The 27,353-nt window shown below is 34.5% G+C and overlaps 1 protein-coding gene across 2 annotated transcripts in view; it reads right to left on the bottom strand.

Annotated features, from left to right (window-relative positions):
* Positions 1 to 27,353, bottom strand: part of cher (filamin A protein cher) — an 82,722-nt gene that overhangs the window by 47,542 nt on the left and 7,827 nt on the right. The window contains exons 1-2 of one of the 2 annotated variants that reach the window (XM_090115839.1): positions 18,608 to 18,686; positions 17,490 to 17,602 (exon numbers count right to left, since the gene is read on the bottom strand). In XM_090115839.1, coding sequence (XP_089971965.1) covers positions 17,490 to 17,602; positions 18,608 to 18,630 — 136 coding nt within the window. In that variant the 5' untranslated portion in view covers positions 18,631 to 18,686. Of the gene's footprint in view, positions 1 to 17,489; positions 17,603 to 18,607; positions 18,687 to 27,353 lie in introns of those variants that run through there. The other variant, XM_090115840.1, reaches the window with a different exon arrangement.

The raw sequence follows: 27,353 nt of genomic DNA, 5'->3' as shown, positions 1-27,353 counted from the left end.
AATTGCATTTTTGATCACAATGGAAGTCAATGTACTTCGAATAAGCGGTGTCATGTGTGTGCTGGCGCACATCACACGTTATTACACGAATGTTTTAAGCAGCAAGCTAGCGAAAATTTTAGAAATAAAAAATTGATGAGTAGCAACACCCAAAGACAGGTCTATTACAGCCCCAAAAATCAATCGAATATGTCTCAGCAAGATGATTCTGAAGTACTTTTAGCCACCGCATTGGTAAAGGTAACAGCTAAAGATGGCAAACAGCACATAATGCGAGCACTGATCGACCAAGGGTCTCAAATTAGCATCATAACCGAACGAGCAGCACAGCAACTGGGCTTAAAACGTCAACAAAGCAAAGGGATCGTCCTTGGTGTAGGGGGCCAAGAAAACAACTGTCGTGGAAAACTCAAGATTAATTGCCAATCTATATATAACAATTTTACCTTCAACGTCGATACATTCATTATGACTAATCTTATAAAAAATCTACCTAATAGATCGTTCGAAAAACCCGGCTGGTCGAAATGTATAGCGCACTTAAACTTAGCAGATCCAGAATTTAACAAAAGCCGAGCAATAGATATTTTATTTGGAGCAGATATTTATTCGTACATTATGTTAGATGGGATCATTCGAGGCCGCGAAATCTCACAACCACTAGCACAGCAGACGCAATTGGGTTGGTTATTATGTGGAGGCAGCATAAATACCTTCCACTGCAACGTTATTTTGAATCATATACAAGCAATTCAAGATTTTTGGAAAATAGAGGATATACAAGAGCACAATGATATGTCAGCGAAAGATAAGCAATGTTTAGATTATTACTTAGCAACTACAAAGCGATTAAAAAACGGGCGTTATGAAGTAAGCATACCTATGGAGGATCAAGCGTTAGAAAAATTGGGATCGTCTGAAAAACTAGCGTTAGCACAATTTAAGAATTTAGAAAATAAACTTAATAAGCAGCATGAATTATCGGAGCAATACAAGCAATTTATGAGCGAATATATACAACTGGGACACATGAAACTAGCAGCATTTAATTCAAGCGTACAATGTTTTTTACCACATCATGGGGTACAGCGAGCAGCATCCAGCACCACTAAACTACGAGTCGTATTTAACGGATCAGCAAAAACCACGACAGGCTACAGCTTAAACGACGTTATGCACAAGGGACCCAATATGCAAAAGGATTTACAAAGTATCATTATCAATTGGAGACTATACCGTTACGCCTATACATCTGATATTGAAAAAATGTATCGACAAATATTAGTAAAAGAAGAAGACCAAAAACTTCAACAGATATGGTGGAGATCAAGCCCAGACCAGCCTATAAAAGCGTATCAATTAACAACTATCACTTACGGAACGAAAGCAGCACCCTTCTTAGCAATTATGACGTTGAATCAGCTAGCACAAGATGAGCAAAATAATTTCCCAAAAGCAGCAAAAAGCATTAAAGAAGAGTTTTATATGGATGACTACATCTCGGGAGCACACACAATTAGCGAAGGTCAGCAAAAAATAGCGGAGGTAAATCATGTACTTAGCGGAGCAGGTTTCTTATTGAGAAAATGGATTGCAAATGATAAGAGCCTCATTGAAAACATAATCAGCAAAGAACGAGACGAGCAATCAACATTTATGTTTAAAACGGAAAACACGCCGAAAACCTTAGGCCTACGATGGGACCCTATTAGTGACGTATTTGTATTCGACTATGATAGCGTATTATATGAAAACTCAGCAAAGTTAACGAAAAGAAAATTACTATCGGAAATGTCTAAGCTATTTGACCCATTAGGATGGTTGTCGCCGCTTATAACAAAAATTAAGATTTTATTTCAAAAAGTATGGTTACAAGCAAATCTTGAATGGCGTGATCCAGTCTCCCAAGATATAAAAAGCGAATGGATAAAAATAAAAAAGGAGCTAAATACGTTAAAATGTATTAAAATTCCCAGATGGTATAAATGTGATGAGAATAGCATAATTGAATTACATGGGTTCTGCGATGCCTCAATAAAAGCCTATGCATGCGTCATATATGCCAGAGTCGCAAAAAATAGCGCAATCTCAACTATAATAATAGCAGCAAAATCCAGATTAGTGCCGAATAAAAAGGAAGTATCTTTACCTAGATTAGAATTATGTGCCATGGAGTTATTAGCAAAATTAATGAATAAAATAAAAAATAGCATCAGCAGCATGAAAGTTGAAATTTATGGATGGAGCGATTCAATGGTAGCCCTTGGTTGGATCAACGGCAACCCCGACCGTTGGAAGCCCTTTGTAGCAAATCGAGTAAAGAAAATTCACGAAACAATGCAACCTCAATCATGGCGCTATGTAAAAACGAAGGAGAATCCAGCTGACGCAGCGAGTCGAGGTCAAACAGCATTACAATTAAAAGAAAATTTATTATGGTGGCAAGGTCCAGAATGGTTATTGAGTTCAGATTTTAAAAATAAGCAGCAGCACACTAATTATACGACAAATTTAGAAATAAGAAAACAAGTAAATATCATTCAAAAAACATACACATCAAGCATAATAGATAATTTATTAAACAAATATAGTTCATTATTAAAAATAGTACGAGTATTAGCATGGATATTACGAGCGATTACACCGTCATTAGAACAAAGACCGACGTATCTCACATTACAAGACGTGAGAAAAGCTAAAACGGCAATTATTAAATATGTTCAATCGACTGAATTCTCAGCTGATTTAGAGCAATTAAAAAAGGAAAATAAATTACGATCGAATAGTGCATTATTAAGCTTAAATCCATTTTTAGATGAAAATGGTATTTTAAGAGTTGGAGGTCGTTTAAAGAATGCAAACATCAGCGAAGATATGAAATATCCAATAATTATTCCATATAGCGGACGTTTAACGGAACTACTGATAAACGAAGCACACGAACTTTCTTTTCACGGTGGAGCAAAAATTACTATTTCAATTTTAAGGCAAAAATACTGGATAGTTAAGGGATATCGAGCAACAAAGAAGCAACTTCGTACCTGCATCACATGTAAAAAGCGAGAGCCTACGAAATTACATCAACTAATGGGAGATATGCCTAGCTATCGTGTTAATCCAGCTCCTCCATTTTATCATACAGGAGTCGATTTTACAGGATTCGTCAACGTCAAGATTAATAAAGGTCGAGGAGTTAAAACCACGAAAGGTTACATAGCGTTATTCATATGCATGGTTACGAAAGCGGTACATATAGAGATAGTTTCTGACCTTAGCAGCACAACTTTCATAGCGGCTCTGCGACGCATGGCAGCACGACGCGGAACCCCAAAGCATATATATTCAGATAATGGCACGAACTTTGTCGGAGCAAATAAAATTATACAACAAGAATATAATGAATTAATAAGCAATTTTAGCGATAGTTTTTACAAAGAAATCACCGAAATGGAGATAGAATGGCACTGGAACTGTCCATCGTGGCCTAGCGCAGGAGGAATTTGGGAAAGATCGATAAGAAGCCTAAAACAGCATATAAAAAGAGTAGTGGGAGAGCAAGCATTAACCTTTGAAGAATACAGCACAATCCTTGCCCAAATAGAGGGATGCCTTAACTCAAGGCCTTTATGTTCAATTACGGAAGACGTAGAAGATTTAGATTTCTTAACACCTTCACATTTCTTACATCAGCGAGCGGAGAATACTCTAATAGAAACAGCACATGATGCCAGGACCAGATGGTACTTAGTAAATAAAACTTTTAATGATATTTGGAAACGTTGGAAAAATGAATATCTCAGCCAGTTGAACGTTCGAAGCAAATGGTTAGAACCTCAAAGGAATCTTAAAATAGGGGATTTAGTGACCATTCACGATGATATTATGCCAGCCGGGAAGTGGCCAGTGGGCCGAGTAGTAGAAACCCATCCAGGAAGCGACGGGTTAGTAAGAGTAGTTACATTAAAAACAAAAAATGGGATCTTAAAGCGGCCAGTAGTAAAGTTATCATTATTACCACTCGAAGAAAAAAGCAATCATCAGCAAAATAATAATATATCCATTCAAAACAACAGCAGCGGATTGAAAAGCGAAAGAAAGAATAGTCGAATCAGACAAAATATTCCTTCAAAACTTGTAAGCGTCGTATTATCATTAATATTTTTTATGAGCATTTTATCGTACTCTACAGCGGAATATAAGTTAAAACAGCTTGAAAGCAATCTATCCATATACTTTGACTCGATGGGCGAAATGCAACTAGCTAGGGACAAATGGAAGCTAATCGCATATTTTGACATGTCTCCATATTGGCAAGGGAACACAGCGGCAGATCTTTTATCGGATTACTTAGAAAAAACCTGCGCTAATATGAATGAATCGAATCACTGCCAGACTATCTTGTTACAAATACGTCACGATTACAATGAACTGCAATACTACAACCAGCTGTTACTGAATCAGCATTTCGACGCGCGGTCAAGAACCCGGCGCGGTCTTTTCAATGCGGTCGGCTCAGTGGCTAATTCATTATTCGGAGTACTTGATCAAAGCTTTGCTGAGAAATATGAACAGGAAATCGAGCTCATTCAAAATAACGCCAACCATATAACCCAACTTTGGAAGAACCAAACATCAGTCATAGAAGCCGAATTCAACATATTAAAGCGAACTGAAAAAACCATCGAAACCCAGTACAAAATCTTTAACAGACATTTAAATATCCTAAACAATAAAACAAATGTAATCCAATCAGAAATTGAGACCATTCAAGAAGTGACCTTATCAGCAATAGCGTGCAACAATTTGATTCAGAATTTACGGAGAATACAAGATACTCTATTGGACACTACCACTGATATTTACCACGGCCAGATAAATGTACACTTATTGTCACCAAAGCAATTACGCGACGAGCTGCAAATTATATCAAGTCAAATTCCCAAGGACGTCACATTACCCATAGAGAACATACATACAGACCTGTATAAAATCTATAAATTGATAAAGGTAAAAGCTAGAATTACCGAAAACTTCTTTATATTTGAAATACTCATACCATTAATTAGCCGGGACAATTTTCAACTATATAGATTGATACCCATACCCAAGCAAGTTAACAGCAACATGATAAGTATAAAACCAATAGCAGAATATATTTCTATAAACATAAAGAGAGATGCCTACATTACATTAACATTAGCCGAACTACAAGCATGCCAAAACCAGAACGATTTATATTTTTGCCAATTGCACGGTCCCATAATAAGCTTTAGCAATAATGAACGTTTTTGCGAATTAAAAAATAATAAATGTAAATTCAATATAAACAGCTGTAAAAGTAGTTGGATACAATTACACGATCTAACTACATATTTATATTTTCAATGCGATACGGCACACATACGCATTCTATGTGACGATGACATACAGTCGCGCCAAGTCAGCAAGGCCGGACTTATATCACTAAGCAAACAATGCATAATAAAGGGACAAGATATCACACTGTACTCATTTAAGCAACTTGAAAACAAGCTATATCTGAAACCCGACATATTAGAAACCAAATTAAATCCCATTCACAATCTGATTAACTCTGCTCTGCCTATCACCAACTACTCCGACAACGAAGATATCAACGCATCATTAAAAACTCTTGGGGAGAAAATAAAAATAATGAAAAACGCTGTCGAGAATACGGATACCTTAGGTATTTCAAAACACGACCTACACCAATACGCGGTGTCATATGGAACACTAGCACTAGCAATATTAGCAAGCATCTTTTTCTTCGTGTGGTGGCGAAGGAGTCGAGCGACTCCACAGCAGAGCGTCCCAGCAGCCCAACAGCAGAGCGTCCCAGCAGCCCAACAGCAGAGCGTCCCAGCAGCGCAACAAACTATTCAGTCTCGGACAATACCCCAAGAGTGTGTCGATTCTAGTGTGTGTGTGCACCAAAAAAGTGTTACTAGTGTTCGTGCGTCTCCCTTACCCGAGCGGGGAGAGTGTAGTGAAGTATCATGCGAACAAAACAGGCTCAGACGATGGGCAAGTGCGCGATTTAAAAGGAGCGATAGGTCTACGTCTCCAATAACTAGCAAACGCTCTGCTATAAGTGAATCAGTGGTGGAACTATAATCATTATGCATTACAAACATTATCAAACTTATAAAATTTTATATATATCTTCTGTGGGCCTCGGGAGCATGTTCGAGCAGCGAACAAACATTTTATTTTAAATTACTTATTATCCATAGTTACATTACATTAATGACAATTATTGAGCAATACGTAAATGAGGTCAAGCTGCCTCAGCATTATTATCGTGCGACGGCCGAGCCGGCCGGAAAGCGCAGTTCTTCCATAGCAGCACCCGAGTGCTAATCTATCCGCTCGAATCCGCGTAAATTATATATAATTATATAGCGATAATTAAAGTGTTCCCAGTTGTCCCATAATATCATAGCATTATTAGCAGCTTATAACGCGACCTAAATACAGTCCACATTCGATGTAATACGTAAACCGTACACATAACATAGGTTTCACACACATGGTATTTTGCATCTGTGCTACAGATACAATAAAATAATATTCTTTGATATCCTTCTTTTATTTTAATATTTCGCAAAACCTGAACACAATCTGCGCTAAATTCATATTTATAACGTTACAAAACATATTCTATAAAATGACAGAAATTAATACATCTTCATTAAAACTAACATAATAATCTATTAAAACGTGCTAAACTATTCCTGGATGACACCCAAACCTTCAAACCTTTACACTCGTAAATTACTTACTTCTATGCTATTTTATCTGTTTTTCATATAAATACAACGATCTTCTGAAATGGGGTACTTGACCTTGTATAATATGCTTCAATGAGAATTTATTGAAGCAATAAAAACGGAAAATCGACTTTTTACTGGTTATGAGGCGTTTGACAGGTGCCACGTTGATGGCGCGTAAAATTTAAATTGCGGCTGGATGATTGGTCGTAGGTAAGGTCGTAGGCGTAATATATTTGGTTTTGAAAGGTATATTTAAATTCTTTTAAAAGTTGTATGTATTTCCTAGCACACTGCACGGCAAATGTTGTTCGGCCAGCACACTCTAATCAACTTGCGGTTTTAAATAAGTTTATGACCATTTGAGCCTTTTTCAGACACTGCAGCCTTTTTCCTTTGCATATTAATGGACTGCTATTAGTAGCTTATGCTGTTTGCTAAGAGTTTATGACGACTTTATTAAAATAAGTCACATAAGTTAGTTCTAAATATAAATAAAGAGATAAGAATATAGGTACCTACATAATGTTTTTCATTTGGTCCTTGATACATCATCGTGTAAAAATATTGTGTACTCCTATATTACGCCTATGAGATATAGATGAAGAAAACATTAATTTGTGTATATACACGAGCCCTTGATAACCTTGATCTATTATTAAAAAGTAATAAACCCATTTCAAATGTAACCAGAACATAAATATCAATGTCCTCCTATGATGGGATCATAGGGCGGATGCTTTTCACATCCGTTTCAAAGATCGATTTTTCACGGTCAGCTAAGTTCGTCATAAGCCTTTCTATCGATAAACCTTAACTACTAAATATAGGTTAGTTCACGCTGTAATCTGTTTTGTTTTTAAATAATATAATTGTTGATTTGTAATACGATGCTACGGATCGATGTGGTCACGACAAAGTCAATAAAGAAAAAGTATCGTTGTACGGACTATGGTTCGTACACCTGGGATGCTGCTGCTACTAATAAAACTAAGCTGCTAAATAATATGATTTTATTGCTATGCTGTAATGAGTTACATACGTACGCGGCTCGCGACGTTTTAATGTGAACTAATGCTATATGAAAAATGAAAATGCTGTGATATACAAAAATGATGATTTTGCACTCTGTGCGGTTGCACCGTACATGCTCCCGGGCAACAAGAGTGATGGAAATGAAAGCTATGATAGATATGACGATGAGCTAACCTATTACAAGGTGAAAACAATATTCTTAAAAGCTATTAACAAATGATGCCCGACAATCATCAGATATCGATCTTAAGGCTACACTTTTCTAAGATAGGGAATTGTCTTTTATTGATTCACTGAATGACGCACACACACATTGCTCTGATTTTTTGTTTCACACACACTTTGCTCTGCTTTTTGTTTCACGCACATTACACTCACATACTTATCACTAAAACTAACACATGGGTCACTGATGGCACGCTGCGCGCTGGTACGCGGCAGGCGCTCGCGCCGCGGAGGGCGCTCGCCGCCGCCGGCCGCCACGCACACCACAGGCCCGCTGCTGCTGCTATCCCCTGAATGCGCTTCCCGAGAGCTAGCAGGGAGTCGTTGTAGCTTTTTTACCCAGCTCCAAATTTGATGGGTAGCGTTCATGGGTGTTTATAAAATGCTGAATCAGTTGGATTTCGGATACACCTCCGGCTCAATATTTATCTTATAAGTGTGTTGTTTATGTGAATTAATCATGAATATTTAGCTTTAATCTCAGACAATGTATTCGCAATAATATATCTGACACCATTGATAAGGCCTGGTCGCGTGCGCCTCGTTGATTCGAAATGCTGATTCAGTAACATGCGGTCATGGAACTCCAATTGTTTACAACCGTGGCTTATTTGTATAATACGATGTTACAATGAATATTACTTTTTAAAGATTCATAAAGCTGATGATATCCAGATGATTGATATAATTAATTATTAATAAATTTTGAAGTTTGGTTGCTTATTGGCGTAGTTAATTAATTTCTATCCATCTTCAACTATGTTAATTTATTGAAGAATATAAAATGTTTGTCGACGTTTATTCTTGTTATATTGAAGTTGTTACTGTATAATATTACGTTTGTAGCTGACGTGTGCATTAAAATAAATATTGTTAATTTAAACGATAGATAATAAGTTTATATGAAATGTTTTAATTGGAATGCGCTTTTTTCGGGGTGTTTGCTGGTGATAAGCTGCTGGTATGATTCTGAAGCTTTTGCTGATTTATTTCTTCTGTGTTAACAGGGAGAATGGACAATTTAATAACCGGTCGCTTGATAATACCCGTCTTAGTTTTTACGCTTACGACTCTGACGTAGCCGTCTGATCCAGGATGTAATTCAATCACACGACCCAACGCCCATTTTCCTGGTGGTAGAAGAGCGTCATGTATGATCACGATGTCGTTCAACTTGATGTTAGGCTTTGATGTTTTCCACTTGCTTCTGGCTGATAATGACGTTAAATATTCAGCTCGCCACCGTTTCCAAATATCACTAAATATTTTTTGCGTCAATTGCCACCTCGTTCTCTCATCTCTCTCAGTTTCTATGATTGTTAAAATTGGACCGCTCGCTAAAAAGTGGGAAGGTGTGAGATATGCTAAGTCATCAGGATCTTCAGATAGAGGAGATAGGGGTCTCGAATTTAGACAAGCTTCTAGCTGATAAAGTAGAGTGGCGAACTCTTCGTACGTAAGCTTTTGATCGCCTAGGACTCTACGTAAATGAAATTTTAGGCTTTTAACCGCTGCTTCCCAAAGTCCTCCCGCGCTAGGCCAGGAAGGTGCATTGAAGTGCCACTCAATTTGCATCTCGCTAATTTCCGTGAAAAATTCCTCTGTTAAAATAGATTGCTGGTCAATAAACTCATTCGCTAATATTTTGCTGGCTCCTACGAAATTCGTTCCGTTGTCACTGTATAGGTGACGAGGAGTTCCCCTCCTTGCTGCTAATCTACGTAACGCTGCCAAAAATGTGGATGATGATAAGTCTGATACTAACTCTAAGTGAACCGCTTTTGTGACCATACAGATAAATACGGCCACATATCCTTTGCTTGTTTTAATACCGCGACCCTTGCTTGATTTCACATCTACATGTCCTGTGAAGTCAACCCCCGTGTGATAAAACGGTCTTGTAGGGTTCGTTCTTGCTCCCGGTAAATCTCCCATTATTTGTACTTGTTTTACCGGGTTGTGTCGCTTGCATATTACACAATTATATAAACGTTTCTTAACCGCTCTGTTTCCGCCGAGTATCCAATATCGCTGACGAAGCCAAGAGTTCGTCAACCTCGTTCCACCGTGGTAAGTTGACTTATGTGCTAAATCAATTAATAAATTTGTAAGATGACTGCTCTGTGGTATTATGTAGGGATGTTTCATGTTATATGAGATGTTGCTATTTTTTAGACGACCTCCAACTCGTAATAAACCTTCTTCGTCTAGAAATGGATTAAGACATAATAACTTGCTCTTTGAATCTACTCTACTTAAGCTATTTAAATCATTTATTTCTTGACTAAATTCTAAATATTGTATAGCTTTTATAATTTTTAATTGTGAATTTTGCAACTCTTGTATAGTTAAATAATTTTGTTTTGTTACGGACGAGGATATTCGCAATATCCATGCTAGTACTCGTGACGCATATGTAAAACTGCTGTATTTGTCAATAAAATCGCTAATAAAGTTCGCTGAAATATTATTATTCTTTGTAACGACATTTGATAACATTTTCTTTGCTTCTAATTTAGTATCATACGTTAATTGTTGCTGATGTTTAATATCACTGAGTAGCCAGGTGGGCCCTTTCCACCATAGGTCATGTTTTTCTAAAAGCGCGATGCTCATGCCACGGCTAGCACAATCTGCGGGATTATCGCTGGACTTAACATAACGCCAAGTCTGTGGTGGTAAAGTTGTTGTTATTTTAATCACTCTATTTGCGACGAAAGGCTTCCAGCGGCTGGGCTCGCCCTGTAGCCATCCAAGTACAGCTGTTGAGTCACACCACGCAAACGTTTTTACATCGCGATCGCTTAAACTTTGCTTGATCTTTATCATAAGTTTCGAGAGCAAGACTGCACCGCTTAACTCTAGTCTCGGTAACGATACGTCGGTCTTTGACGAAGGGCTAGTTTTGCTGACGGGGACAAGTTTCGTTTTAGCGGCTAACAGTGTTATGTGCGTTTGATCGTTACGCACTATCCGTGCATATACTACGCATGCATATGCCTTCAACGACGCATCGCAAAAACCGTGTAATTCAATGCAATCGTCTCTCCCGCTACAAATCCATCTCGGGAATTCGATATTTCCAATATTCTCTATGTCTGCTCTTAATTTTCGCCATTCAAGGTTAATCTTGTCTGGTATGACGTCATCCCAATTTAAATTAGTTAACCAAACGCTTTGAAATAATAGTTTTAGTTGAACTACTGCTGGTGCCAACCAACCAAGAGGATCGAATATCTTTGATATTTCTCCTAGTAGTTCTCGTTTCGTAGGCTGTAAATCGGATTGCGGAGATAGTTTGCACATAAACTTAAAATTGTCATCTCGTGCATTCCAACTAAGACCGAGTGCTTTCGTTGATTCCTGATGCTTAAAATTGTACGTATCGCTTGCTAGGTTTTCTGCTTTATCAGCGTCTTCTAATAATGATGACTCATTCGCTGACCATTTGCGGAGATTAAATCCTCCCGATTTGAGTAAATCGATGAGATCTCTTTGCAATTGTTTCGCTGATATGATGTCAAATGCACCGCTAAGAAGATCATCCATGTAGAATTGTTCTTCTAACACCCTCGCTGCTATCGGGTAACGGTTGCATTCGTCCTTGGCTAACTGCTTGAGCGTCATCATTGCTAAAAAGGGCGCTGCTTTTGTACCATACGTAACAGTGGACAAAGTATATTCTCTGAGTGGTTGATTCGGATTTTCGCGCCAAACTATTTGCTGATAACGTTGATCTTGCTTTGAAATTAAAATCTGTCGAAACATTTTTTCGATATCTGCTATAAATGCGTAAGGATATTGTCTCCAATTTAGAATTAATAATAAGATATCCTGCTGTAAATTCGGACCTCTATACATGACGTCATTAAGGCTTACACCCGTTGATGTTTTTTCGGATGCATTAAACACAACTCGTAATGACGTAGTACTCGAATCGGCTCGATGTACACCGTGGTGCGGCATGTAGTAGGCAGGTTTCATGTTACGCGCTATTGTTAAGTGCATGTGACCCAATTCTTTGTATTCGTTTATGAATGATTTATATTTATTGAATAAATTGTCGTCTTTTTGTAGCTTACGTTCTAATTGATAAAATTGAGCGCATGCCTTTGTTTTTGATAATCCTAGCTTTTCATCTGCGTCTGGATGTAAAGGGAGACGAACAACGTATTTTCCATCTGACTGACGAGTTGTTGTTGATTGATATTGCTGAATACATTGATAATCCTCTTGTGATATATCTATGTTTTCGTTAATGTCTTCGATTGACCAAAATTTTTGAAGGCTATCCACGTCGACCATTACAACGTTACATTGGAACGACTTTACGTTGCCGCATAAAATCCACCCAAGGCGTGTTTGCTGCGCTACAGGAATAGATTCGCTTTGCTTAATAATTCCCTCCATGATAATCGATGAATAGACATCTGCACCCAACAATAAGTCGACTGGTCGGCGTCGATAAAACTCTGGATCGGCTAGCTGTATGTCGTTAATAAATGACCACGCTGGTTTGCTGAATGATTTGTTCGGTAGATTATTCACTGCATGATTCATTATAAAAACTCCTGTATTTAATGAATAATCGCTGTATTGAGAAGATATTTTTATGTTCATAAAGCCTTTACACGTGTTCTCTTTCGCGCCTAAACCTAAAATCACTCCCTTACAATGCTGACGCGGCAGACCAAGTCTCTGGGCTGCATTTTCGGTTATAAGGGAAGTCTGTGATCCTTGATCTATGAGAGCACGCATGATTAATGATGAACCATCTGCAGCTTGAACTGAAACTTGAGCTGTTGCTAGTAAAATTTCCTGTGTATCATCCAGGGATACGTGAGAGCTATTTTTCAGTTGATTTTCGGGGCTTGCTGTGCTAGTTGTATTTTGGGATGTCCGCTGTGCGAACGCTTCATGAACCAAAGTATGATGGTTCTCATTGCATACTCGGCATCTTTTAGTGGAAAAACACTTATTACCATTATGATTATACAGGCAGTTTTGACATAGCTGTAACCTAGTAATTGTTTGTAATTGCAGTTTAGGTTGAGATTCGGCGAATTTGTTGCAATATATTATTGCATGATTATTGTTGCATATTGGACAATTTTGCATTGTGTAATTGATACCTTTTCCGTTTTGCGATGAATTATGGTTGCTAGTGAATGATTTAAATATATTATTCGTTTTATGGAATGCTTTAGGATATGCTGCTGGTGTTGGTTTTTGAGGGTGCTGGAATGTTTTAGGTGGATCTTGTTTGCGCTTAGATGATTCTAATGCAGTAAATTTCATCTCGAGGAAACTTAGAAATTCTTGCAGTGTCGGTAGCTCTCTAGGATTCTTCAATGACTCGATGTAATCGTTATGAGTGTCGGTATCTAATTTCAGCGCTAAGATATGAACGATCATCGGGTCCCACGTGCTTGTATCAACACCAAGGTTTTTGATGGCATTCAGGCATTCCTTTGTCGCGTCGTGCATGTTTTTAATTTGTGTTAGCGATTGCTGCTGCATGTTGGGTAGGCCTAAAATAATATTAATATGAGATGTAAAAATAAGCTTTTTATTCTCGTACCTGTGATTTAATATTTCCCAACAGGAAGTATAATTTTGTGAGCTTATAGATAAATGCTGTATGAGGCGTTCTGCCTCGCCTTTGATCTTACTTTTCAGATACTGCATTTTTTGTGAATTTGATAAGGAAGGATTAAGATGAACAGCTTCGTTGAATAGATTTTTAAAAGATACCCAATGCTGATAGTTTCCATTGAAAATCGGAATGTCAACCTTCGGTGTTATATTTTCTCTGTGAGAGACTGACCAGAGCTTTGTGTTTATCGCTTCTTTAAGGTTGTTGAAAATGCTTTCGTGGCGAGTGAAAGAATTCTCATATTCAACGTCTTCCCCGTCCAAAATGCTGTCGATTTCCCAATGAAGGGAGTCAATAACGCTCCATCGGGAATTTAACTGTTGAAGGGCATCCTCGAATTTCCACTTAGTGCATATTTTTTCAACATCAATACTTGTTACAGTTCTTGTAAAAGCCTTAAAGTTAATTGCTTGTTTATGGAATAATTCATCAAGTTTGCTCGATGTACCTTGCGATTTAAATGATGGCTGAGGATTTAAATCCTGTTGCTGCTTGCTTGTTCCCGGCTGAGACAATAAGCCAGGTGTTGCAGGTCTTATAGGGCTTTCCTTGCTTTCCGCTGGCAAGTGCCGCATTATGTAAGACCGCGTTTCATGATAAAAATCGGCCGTTCGCTTATAAATGTTATTGCTAAAATATTCATGCGATTTATCGTCATATTCACATATTTTAATATGATTGCATTGAAATTCTTGCCAGTAAGAATCTAACACACTTAATCGCTTATTAATATGAGCCGGGGTCTTGCGTTCGACACCGTCTTTCTTAAAATTGATTTGAAGTTTTTCCATCGCTCCGATGATCATGTTTTGGTTAGCTACTAGATCTTCCATGATGAAAATGCTACTTCGCTTCGATAGATAGTATAGGTAAAAAGCTGTGGACTCACCGCTGCTGCTGGAACTTACGTGGCAGTTCCCACTACACGATTTAACACACGCGAATGGGTCCTGCTTTCGGTTAAGCTCGAAGGACCATAAAGATGTACGGACTATGGTTCGTACACCTGGGATGCTGCTGCTACTAATAAAACTAAGCTGCTAAATAATATGATTTTATTGCTATGCTGTAATGAGTTACATACGTACGCGGCTCGCGACGTTTTAATGTGAACTAATGCTATATGAAAAATGAAAATGCTGTGATATACAAAAATGATGATTTTGCACTCTGTGCGGTTGCACCGTACAATCGTAATGTGTTTTGAATCAATAAATAGTATATAACAAAGTCGCTTTCTCTGTCCCTATTATGCTTAAATCTTTAAAATTAAGCAACGGATTTTGATACGGTTTCATTAAGAGGTTTTATAAATAGAGTGATGTTTTAGTATATAATTTATTAGGTTTTAGACAGAGCGGGCGAAGCCGCGGGTAAGCTAGTAGTTTATAAAAGTCATTTGATAAATACCACCCAAAGATCCATCAACAAATATATATTTATTGCAAACGACCCGTGACTCACGTATAGGAATATAACGTCGCCCACACAACACTAAACATTATTTTACGTTATACATGCTCAGCTCAACCCTCTCTAAATAAAATACATTATGTTAAGAATTTTATTTGAATGCTCCTATCACATTTTTTTATTCATTGCTAATTGTGGAAGAGGATGAATCGCGGACATGTGTTACTTTTATATTATAACGATATTATTATAACGTGTGTATAATATATAAGTTCAATCGTTGCTAACTGCTATATTGTTTTCTGTGATTGTTTTATATTTGACAAGGTTGAAATTGATATTTTAAATTTTATCTGTTTGCTAACTTCAGCCTGTACCTTCGGGTGGATGAAAAGAATCTGTTAGTATGAAATAGGAATGTATTCGACAGATATTTATTTTAAAAGTTTAATATTATCAAGAATCACGGTTTCTGAAATTTCAATTTCAGAGCCAGAAGTATAATAAATAATATTCAATAAAATAAATGGAAAATTAAAGAGACGAAAAGCACAAATTCTGCCCAAATATGTCATCGTAATTCATCGGTCATTCATCCTAAAGTCTGCTGTTGCCACCTCTTTTCCTACCGGAAACTAAAATCTACATTTATATTCTAAATGCCCTAGGTAAGTATTTAGTAATTCTAAACGAATGAGAGTAGGTGCATTTGATCTGAATATGCACCAGCTGTTTGTCAAAACGTCATGCAAATAACAAATATGTGACAACTGACAAGTTGTTATGTTGTTGTTTTAATTTGTTTTTCGACTAGGTAGGTATCATGTGGTATCATTTGGGTATCATCAACAGAAAAATAGTTGTAGTATTTATAGGTATATTCAAATAAAAATAATATGTTGGACGTGTTGGACCCTATATGAACATCCATTTTTATTGTATACCAAATCGTTTTATGACCCCGCGAGACAGGCTGTGCCTAGTGCGGGGTCCGCTGTCATAATCTGTATATATCTACTTTAATAACCTTCTTTTGGCAAATAAATATAATTTTATTATTTTTTTTTTTATTTTTATATATTCATAAGGTGTGTGAAGTAGGTAATGATTATCTTCATTGTAGTTTATATTTTATGTTCTGTTACCAGGCTAGACGAATCTCCTATTAATATTATTATCTACATTTTGTTTTATTTGCCTGTTACAAATCCCAGTAATAAAACTTTAACTAGTATAACTATAATAAAATTTGAAGATCCAATAATATTCATGTACTTTTCCACTAAAAACAGCATTTAATGTTATAAAAAAATACATAAACTCGCTGCCTTGAACTTAATCCTTGCATCAGTTTCAAATATTAACCATTTATAATACCAAGAAAATAAAATAAAATAGGAATATTATGACATTTATAAATAACAAAATTCCTACACCTGTCCTCATAAAACATTTAGATGATGACGTCAGCTCGCTAAAAATAAACTTTATATTATTGAGCATCAAAATATAAGTTTTTATATTGGCTTAATTTTAAATTTTGTTAATAGGGTAATTCATTTTGTTCAAGGATACCTAATTGTTCAATATAATTTATGAAGTATAATATAATAGATGAAATACCTATGTAGGTAGAGCAATAGTAGTTTTTGATTTTAATTTACAGATCCAAAATAGTGTAAAATATAAAACTAAGTACCTAGTTACTAAAATTACATTCATCCTAAAATTTACCTGAAAAATGTTACGAATAAAATATTTATTTACTACTGATGGACGGTAGCAGAGTTTAATATCAGGCGACCCTTGATCGTCTTTGCCGATTATGACATAAAAAAACATCCGAAAAAGCTACAATAAAACAAGAGATGATATGAAAATCCAACAAAAAATCGTATGAGGAAGCTTTCATTTTTCATAAAGCTATGAAACGTATTCCACGCCATCTATGTTGTCAATCACAAAACACTTAATGCCATGATGTGCATAATAGTGATTCTTCAAACTATTCATAGATGGCGCTGATTATAAAAATAACTTCACAGGGGGATCATGCGTGAAATATTAAATTAATAATGCATAATAAAACATATAAAGGAAATGCAATTACATGATATTCGACACGAATTAAACGGTTAACCACAAGGATCAACAACAGGGTCTTATCAAAGCATTCCTTTGATCATGGGTTCATTACAAACATACCCATAACGAATCTTTTAAGATCACTCTGTTGAAACCGTGGCTGATATAGCTCTGAAAATATTTAATTGATACCGCTGTTATTTATTCCTATATCAAATATATTGAATATAATAGGTATTAGTTTAACAACGTTGTCATTTTAATTAATAAGTAGACGAACTTACCTTCTAAAAACTGTCTTGTAGGTAGTCGTAGAGAAACTTTTAACGACGAAGCGTAGGCCGAGTCGATGTACCAACAGGGGTCGCTGGAATCGCCCAGTCTCTTTCCGCTTCCTCTGAAATAATTTAAAAGAAATAAGGTATCTTTTCCATAGTCTTTTAATTATTCTAATACCGATCTTATTCTATTGAACAATCAAGAAAACCACTTTAGACCCATTAAACTGACACATACGTACGATTTCATATCTTTAAATATTTTTTGGTAGACATAATAATTATAAGTAGATATAAAACAATCTTTTTTTTAAGAGCAATCTCTCGATTGATTACCCTTACATTCATAAAATCAAAGCTTAACCTACAGCTGCCTTTAGAGCTTTCAAATATGTGTGAAACAGCTTTATAAATTGTCGGTAACAAAATTAAAAGCAAACTTTATATGCCTGTAATTCATTATTCAACAAATTGTCCCATTGTTCAAATCACTAAATAAAAATACTACGTTCTTTGTTCCACATAATTCATGATTTATATTAGCAAGTATGAAGTAGTGAATAATCATGCTAAAAGAATTCTTGTCTGTCTGGAAAGGCTTTTACGTCATCCAAAAAAATTAATGGCACTTTCATTCGAAGTATTATCATGGCAGCGATTCAGATATCATAAATACACTTGTTACTACACTATTTTTATTTTCATTAGCTTCATTATATTACGTGTCGAGTTTTGTATAATATCCGCTCGAATTTAATAAGATAAATTTATTTTCGGAATTACGCATCTACCGCTATTTTGTCTAACTTTGCTATTTATTCCTCTTTGTTATTTTTGAGTCTAAATATAATTTCTACAAACTTTGTCGTTGTACCTATGTAGTTTTCTTATTGTTTGTAATAATAGAGTTACATTTTATCGCAAGCAATCTTTAATTCATATTTCCAGTGGCCATTCAACAAATAGATAGATACATATAATATTTAAACATGTTTTATTGTCATAACTTTCATCGTATTAGCAACAAAACACCAAACGCATACAGGTTATAAATTTCAAAACAAAACAGTACGGGCTCAAAAATTAGACATAACGGTCGTGCAAGCTCAAAACCTCATATTTACCCTGAATCCATATTGAATTTCATCTATAGTAACACGTAAAAAGAGTTTTATAGCGATAATTCGCCAAAGAAAGCCATGAAAAATAAAAAACTACATGTTGCGACCGTTCATATGTCAAACTGAACTATTTTCGGACTACCAAGTTCATGTTGCTGAGCATAAATATCTCTGAATATCGTTTCAGGCGTTTATGTGGATCTTTTCCGACGGTTGGAGTATAAGTTCAGATGCAATCGTGTCACGATAATAGATGGCGCTGTTTATGATCAAGAGTTTCTGCGAATTTCCGCTAGATGGTGTTAGTACTGCATCTTTTGAAGACTAGTATTTTAAAAAAATTAAGAAAACTAAAAACGAAAAGGATAACTTTTTTCTGTTACACTAATTGTATATTTATAGTCAACGTCAAGTACATAAAAACTACTGACTCTATAAAAAAAAATTCTCCATACAACCAAAAGAATTGTCAAAATCCGCTCTGTAGTTTTCCCATGTAAGAGGAACAAACCTTCATACATCCATCCATCCTAATAAACTTTCACGTTTATAATACGTAATTGCAATAATAACATGATAAGCGCTTCATTTCATAAACACCTACTTATGTTGATTAATGATTTGAAAGGTTAATTAGATTTAGAGTTTAGTAGTTCTAAATTTAAAACTTATATAAAAAATTAGTACATTTTTCAGAGAGCGTACTACAGTATTCAGGAATATATAGACGATAAAGACCCATGGAGGGTTATCGCGTAAAAACCACAGGACAGTTCTTTGGCATATTATGATATATTATTATGTAGTTAGATATAAGTTACATATTATGTAATTTTGACATGATTTAAAAGAGCAACTATGGAGTTTCTTGCCGATTCTTCTCCATAGATACTGCTTTCCGAATCGGTGGTAAATGTTAAAAATACTTATGTAATGACGATTCGAAAGTGCTACTAAATAGTAGTCTAATTGAATAAATGAATGTTTGAGTTTGAGTTTGAGTTTAATAGTAGTAGGTACCTAGTTATAGGTAATCAAGTACCACACGTTCGTAGTAAAATCTAGTAATAATTTACATATTTTATGTTTCTGGATTAGTCACTTGGCTAGGGATTAGCAGATAATGAAAGGTTGTAAATTAACCACAAATAACTGCATCCATGTTGATGTTGGTACAGGTGTTTCCTCGTTAATTAATCAGTTTTGACTTTTTACGATTCAACCATCCCCTAACTCCATTACTCTTTATTTAAAGTCACTCATAGTCTAAGATCCGGCCAATCATAAAATTAAAAATACTAGCGGCCAAATTTTGATAGGCAACCTGGTAGATATCTATTCTCCTAATTATAAATATACATACATAAAATTTGGGTTTTTGCAAAAAATAAACGATGAACGCACTAATCCTGCAGCCGGATCTCATAATATCATAAACAGAAAAGGTAATTAACTGTTTCCTGTAATAGAATAATAATTGTACCTATAATATTTCTCAAAATTTATAATAACTTACTTATCTACATAGTTTCAAAATCCACACGTAGGTACCTACTTAGGTAATATACAAGTATTTTAATCTTTCTTTCTATAAAGCTCCACCAAAAAACGTGATTTTACGAGTAAGCTTTCCACCCCATTTCTATTTCATTCATTAAATAGTATTGCTACCTATAATAAAATCACTTCCAATACTTCATTGTTAATACCACTAATAATATATAATCTGCCATCATCTCACATTGTCAGCATGGTGGCAATTTGCCCAGTAATTGATTATATTACTACATTCATTTGTTAGCAATTAACACATCAATTAATTATGAAATTGTATGAATGAAGATTGCTGACATAAGACCTTTGTAATGTAGGATTAAAATTTAAAATAGTGTCACAGTTGGCAGCGAACAGAATGTAAGGATGCTAAAAAGAAATAGACTTCTACTATTTTAAAATAACTGAAAGATATCGGAAATGCTCTCCCACACATTTCTGAATTTTTAGATTGCATTGTGCATGACATGCAGAATTATACTTAGTTTTACATGGTTTTTACCATACGTTCCTCGTTCGCGCTCGTCATCCGATTTTCATTTCGATCTAAAGAATCGTAAATCGTACATTCTATTTGTCCATAATCGTACTATGTATATGAAAAACTAAAACTTACTAAGGTTATTTCTAAGCGAGCATCGAAATATCTCTTAGTTAAGATTAAGATAAAATCCGTGGATTAAATTCGTAACGATATGACGTGATGCGGGCAATTTCACAGAATATGAAAACAAAAAATTCTATAAAACGAAAGAAGATAACGTATATTTTACATATTATGTGTGGTCTAAAAACCTAATTCCAATGAGGTACTTATTACATAACTCTAATAATTTGGCAATAGGTTATATTCGTTACTGTAAAACAACACTGTACAAAACGATAAATAAACGGTTAAACATCATACATCAAAAGATTACCCTGACCCACGCAAATATTTGCTAATATTCGCAGGATGACTAGATAAACACGTAGGTTTCAATAAACAACTTTTGTAATTATTTAACAGTATAATAATTGATTTAATGCTTCCTATACTTTACGACTCGGTTTTGTGGTTCGCAGTCGGTATCCAGTTTAATTAAAAACAACGTAATTTCCGATGTGTGTTGCCAGATGGCACGGTTTTGGCGGGATGGTATCGCATTTTTATTTGAAAACGAATTCCCGCTTTTTTCTGTACGTAGAAATTTTGATAATTCCAAATAACAATCACATGGGATTACATTTTTGAATATTTTAAACAAATAATACACTAGGTATTTAAAAAGTCTGAGAACAACCTCTGCTTTAATTATTTAATTTTAATTCTTTAAAATGAATCAGGTTCAATTAAATAAGTTATAAATTAAACAATGATTTTTTTATTGAAACATTCACAATACATAAAATAATATTCTTATAACAACTATATTTTTATTTCTATTCCGAATTTTAATATTTGCAAGCATTGTTACAATTCATTATTTAATTAACTAGGTACCTATGATTGGTATCTACCACACAAATAGAAAGTAATAATGCATACGTTATTACAATATACATAATATGCTCACTAAATCACTCTCGCTCTATTTTACATCGTAATTAATAACGACGAAGCATAACAAACAGAATAAATACAATACAACATGTGCGACAATATAAAGACACTAATGCACTAAGGATAATAATATTCTTACGAACTATTGAACTAGTATAATATTGATTATTTTTTGAAGGTAACCCTTTTTTCCTGACCAAATATAAGCACCCAATATGCGAAATAGGGAAAAAAAGCAGCAACACTCGTTCTAATACAAATAAGAAACTTATTTCCTTATAACCTCTTTTATCTAGTGGCTTACCAACTTCATTGTTATTTTTGTGTTTTAAATATTTATGTAAAAGTAAAACTTAAAAGTTACAGTAGGTATTGTCTAGCCAGGTATATTTTTATAGTTAGATGTTCCCAAAAACTAGGTAAGTACCTACTGTTCACAATCCCTACCGTATTTTGAAAAATTCTACTTTTCTTTTCTACACAATAAAATAATAATATACATACGTAAAAGTAAAAGTTTCGAATAATATTATGCAAAGAGTGCAAAATATTAATAAATAAATTCATAAATTCTCTAAGGCTCTCCCGCCTACGGCACTCTACGGTTTCGTAGCGCGCGTAGTGAAAGAAAAACCCGCATAGTTCCCATTTTTTACTTGCTCATCATTTATTTATTTTTTCTTACTCACAGGTACACTCACAGGTACATTTATTGTAATCAACGTATTTATTGTAATTAGTGTTTAAATAATTGGGTCATTAAAATAATTGATCTCTATCATCTCTATGTCTAGATTGACGAAGAAGATAATTGTAATTAATGGTTAATTTAAGTACTACCAGTACTGTAAGCTATTCTGTGGCACTAGGTATCTAAATAAAATCTTTTGGGGCAACTAAAGACAGATCTAAGGACGAACTTAGTTTATATTTTAGATTCATGTAAATTTTGATAAATTACTTTTCATTCAAACTCATATATACATACATACATATATACATACGTAAGATACTCTATATATCTTTTTGAACAAGTATTTAAATGCCCATAAAATAATCAGCTAGACTAACCAGCTTAACACTGACACTAGAACTAAAAAAGCTCACCAATTTATAATTTATCGAGTTCTTTGGTATTTTATTAATTCACCAATAAGACAAATGCTTAAATTACTTTGAACCAATTCGAATCACACCTCGTCTATCAAGCCTCATAAATCGAGTGTTGCCAGCATAAAAATACCTACCTATCAATCTGACGTCACATTGCCCAAGAAATAATTTAATTAAAATAAGAGGGAATGTTAAAAAGCGAGTTTATACTCTGATTGGTGGAGGCAGGTGGCCTGGCACGCCGCCCGCTATGATTGACAATCGTAGGCAATTACTGGCCAGCTTGCAATAATTAGTATTGTTCTTTGATTAAATTCCTTTGATTAGTTATATTAATTAGGTCTATGAATAAGCATTTTTGTTGTAAGTACTTTTTGTCTTAAGGGCCCTTAGTAGGTGAAAACGGAAAAATGGACTGTTTTCTATGAGCTATAATTGAAAATATTGAAGTTTTTTCGCACTGAAATTTCTAATATGTATTACAGAACGTATGTGTGATGGGATGACTGTTTCCAAAACACGATTGGAAAAATTTTGCTCGATAAAAAAAAATCCTGAAGTTACCTCTAAAATATCATATAAATTCTCATTACAACTGTATTTTACGATAATAATTCGTATAAAATCACAAATACATAGGTATTTACCTTCTCGATTTCGTGACTGTTTTAGATTTAGAAAATACTAAATATTTTCATTCACTTTTTGATAAAAATGTGAATGGCGCTTACGATTTTCAGTTTCGAGCACGTTGATTCCATACTAAACGCGGACCCCCTCACCGCTTACCTCAGGCCCGAATAGCTGAATTTTCGCTGACCGCCTAACCCCCCTTAATCTCATCCAGCGCTTATACCTTATATCGAGAAAAGGGGAAGTCAACGAAAAAATACAACATAAAAACATATTAGAGGTACAAAATCTACCAAATTACCTGAAAGTAAATCTAACTACAGACCTAACAGAAAAGAATTCGTCAATAAAATACATAAAATCAATAACATAATAATATTATATCCATACAACATAAACAATATCCCTGAAAGCATTTCCTACGTCACAAGCGAACCTTGACCCAAGGTTACGGCCCTAGATCCAAGGCCTGGCCTCGACCTCAAGGACGAGGTCCCCGGAGGCCTCGCTAGAGGTCAGGCCGGGACGTCCTTCATTGCCCGAGTCCCGGGGCCGTGTCGAGGACAAGCGAGCGTCCTTGTACATGAATTGGGAAATATTGATGCTGTGTGTTGGTATACTGTAGTTTATCTGTGGCACAGTTTCGATAACGGTTTTTATAAGGATTGGAAATTAGACAAATAATTGTAGAGCACTGTTATTTTATTAGCGTCTTTACTTATAATAACACAAATAAAATAGTATCTTAGCGAGAATATGACATTTAAAATTATGTTAATTCATTTACCAGTAAATTTAGTGAAAGAAAAATGTGTGATGTCACACCTGAGTCTAACAAAAATGAGCTGTGAAAAGCACACAGGGAGGTAATCATGATAATGGTAATAAGACTAATAAGCATAAGAACGTTGTACCTACTATCATTAATATCACATTTTTTGTTGTACATCGTCAAAAAATTCTTAATGTTGCCAATAAAATAAAATTAAAATGTAATTTTTACATTTCTCCAGAGGGACGCGTTACTTTTTTTTTATTTGACACCACGTTTGCAGCCGGTATGACAAATTATTCGACTTGTCATCTGTCAGTTGGCTCCTACTTCGTAGACGTCAAATGATAATTAGATGAAATACTTTTCCGTCCGCGTGATATGATATTTGAACTAGAGGCCTGGAATATATTCTTAAATTTAAAATTGGATATTTTGACGACAGCATACTTTTTCTGCGTGCGCTCGTACTTTTTTATGCTTTTCATATTTTTATATTTTGTGTAATTTACTTCGATAGAGCATTGAATACCTACCTACTATTAAAATATAGATCCAGATATATAAAAAATTCTTGATAGAAATAATGTCAGATAATATCAGTACAAAGATTTACATTTTAAATGTTAAGTGAGTTTTCAGACAAATTTATCAACATCCGCTATTAACGCGCGGACAGAGTTTGACAGGTGCTGAAATGTCAGCCATTGTGATTCTTTTGTTTTCCCGCCTAATTTGTTTTCTGAACAACAGCTATTCTAATAATTTAAATTTAGAATTTAAACGAGCATTCAGGCACTTCAGGTTCTTTGATTAGTTTTTAATGGTAAAAATGTGTTGATTAATTTATAGTCTCTATAGGTAGGTATATTCAGAAGATTGATTACCAGTTGAAATGCAATATATTTTTATGTGAAAACCATTTTTAAATTTAATTGTTTATTCTTTATCCCGGTTGATATTACCACTACACTGCAACTATACTACCATGGTAAACAATAGGTAGTTAAATTTTCGAGGAATTAAATTGCATATAACAACGAAGAAAGAACAAAAATAAACGAAGCATATAGGTATAGAATAAAACAATATTACAACTAGGTCTTAACTTAAAAGTGTTTAAAGCAGTTGTTCGTTTTCAAATATAAACATTAAACAGTTCTATAGCTATTTATATTTATTTTACAATAGCATTGTTAAACCTAGCGATTGTATTTTACTTTATGTGCATTGTTTATATTTATCTATAATAATAAAGCGGTAAAAATAATATTTTTACTTGCATTTTCGTTTAAATAAAATATTCTATTCAACCACAGACAAATTAATGTTAATGTTAATGTAATGTTATTAATTAAATAATAAATAAATTAATTAATTATTAATTTTAATTAATTTTAAATTAAATTATTTACGTAATGTTTTTTTTTCCTTTTTCCGTTCAATTGCGCGGTAAACTAGTAGAATGCAATAAAATATTTAAACGTAGAAGTGTGATAGAAGCTAGGTGACTCTATAAATACTCGTTTCGCAGTAAAGTATTTTAGCAGGAAATACTATAATGATTAACACCCACTAATTACATTCGTGAAATAAATCAAAAGTGCATAAATATGTAAAATTATATAGGACATCATGAACAAAATATAATTGGTGTTACCACTTATAACAATTCAAAGTTAAATTTTTTTTATAAAACCTTTAATTACAGCAAGTAAATACATATTTGTAATACGTAATGCGCTTGATGTAAGGCATTGAAATGTAAACAACCATCACTCTAGTTTGAAATATTCGAGTGGAATAACGAATTTCGGTAAAATGTATCGTTGCATAGTTATTTTAGACAAGGTCACCTCACTGTTTATGCCTTCCTGGTATGTCATCAACCGATCAATACATTATTTGATTACATTAAGAACACATAACCTTATGGCAATCAATATTTATAGAAAAAAATAAATTTTAATTTACAATAATGAACTGTAAACAAACGTATGTCAATATAAAACAGGTACTTATCTACCTACATCAAAATATAATTGAAAGTAAATTCCTGAAAAAAGTTAATAGATTTCGTCGATAATAACCTCTTTCAAACGAAATTTCATCGCAAGGCCCTCTAAAAACTATAAAATTGAGTGCATAATCTCAATAAGAGCATAAATTCAGTTTTTCGCGCCATAATTGATGACGTCACAATCTATATCCGTATTTTACGAGCGATCGCTTACACGTAATCCAAACGTTCACACTAAATCTAATTAATGGTGTTAGTCCCGATTCTGTTGTAAAAATGTTATTTTCAGCCCCACGACGCCAGAGGACGAAGATGTTACGGAAATATACTGAATATTTTTAATCATTTCAATGATAAATAATAATGTTAATGAGTATCAATGCGAGATTTTGAAGACGATAAACATCATGTTGATTTTTAACATCTGTGCAGATGTTAATTAATAGCGGACACGTAGTGAGTAAAAATATTATGTTTGCGAGCATTGTTACGAGACTTTTTATTAAATCGTTACATTACCTACTTGTTTTTTGATTGAAATCGATTTGGGTTAGGACTTAGGTACCTACTTATTGCATTATGAATTTAAGTAACGTAAAAAGTATTTAATAGAATCCATATAACAAAAGGCAGAAACTTAGCTATTTGTGTCCAAAACTCGAGAAAATTAACCAACGCTGGTTTTCAGACTTTTTAAACTTAAAATTCTTATAACCTTTATACTTTTATAGGCATAATATTCTGGTTTGTCAAAATAATACTCTACACCATACAAAATTACACGGAGCAATTAGTGCCAGAGATTTTTGCGTTGTTAAATTGACTGGTACGTGTTAATACAATGTATGCGAGAATTTTAATAGAAACCAATTATTTATAAAGTAAAGTTATATAAATCAATTAAGATGTAGGTTGACACACGTTGACAGGTGTCGGATAACAAATCATAATAAGAGACAACAGACAGATAATGACTGTAAGTGACCTTAACATAAGCAGGATCCCACGGTATCCTCAATAGGAACATGAATTGCCATACAAAAGAAGTCTTTTAATTAAGCTCATGCTGATTAGCATAATTATGCGTAATCACTACACTCGACTCTCGATTTGT

This window comes from Colias eurytheme, chromosome 24 (genome assembly GCF_061535395.1).
Source record: "Colias eurytheme isolate Ceu_HAF_F1 chromosome 24, ilColEury1 Martin Lab GWU primary, whole genome shotgun sequence".
NCBI lineage: Eukaryota > Metazoa > Arthropoda > Insecta > Lepidoptera > Pieridae > Colias > Colias eurytheme.
This window is presented reverse-complemented; position numbering and strand designations above follow the sequence as displayed.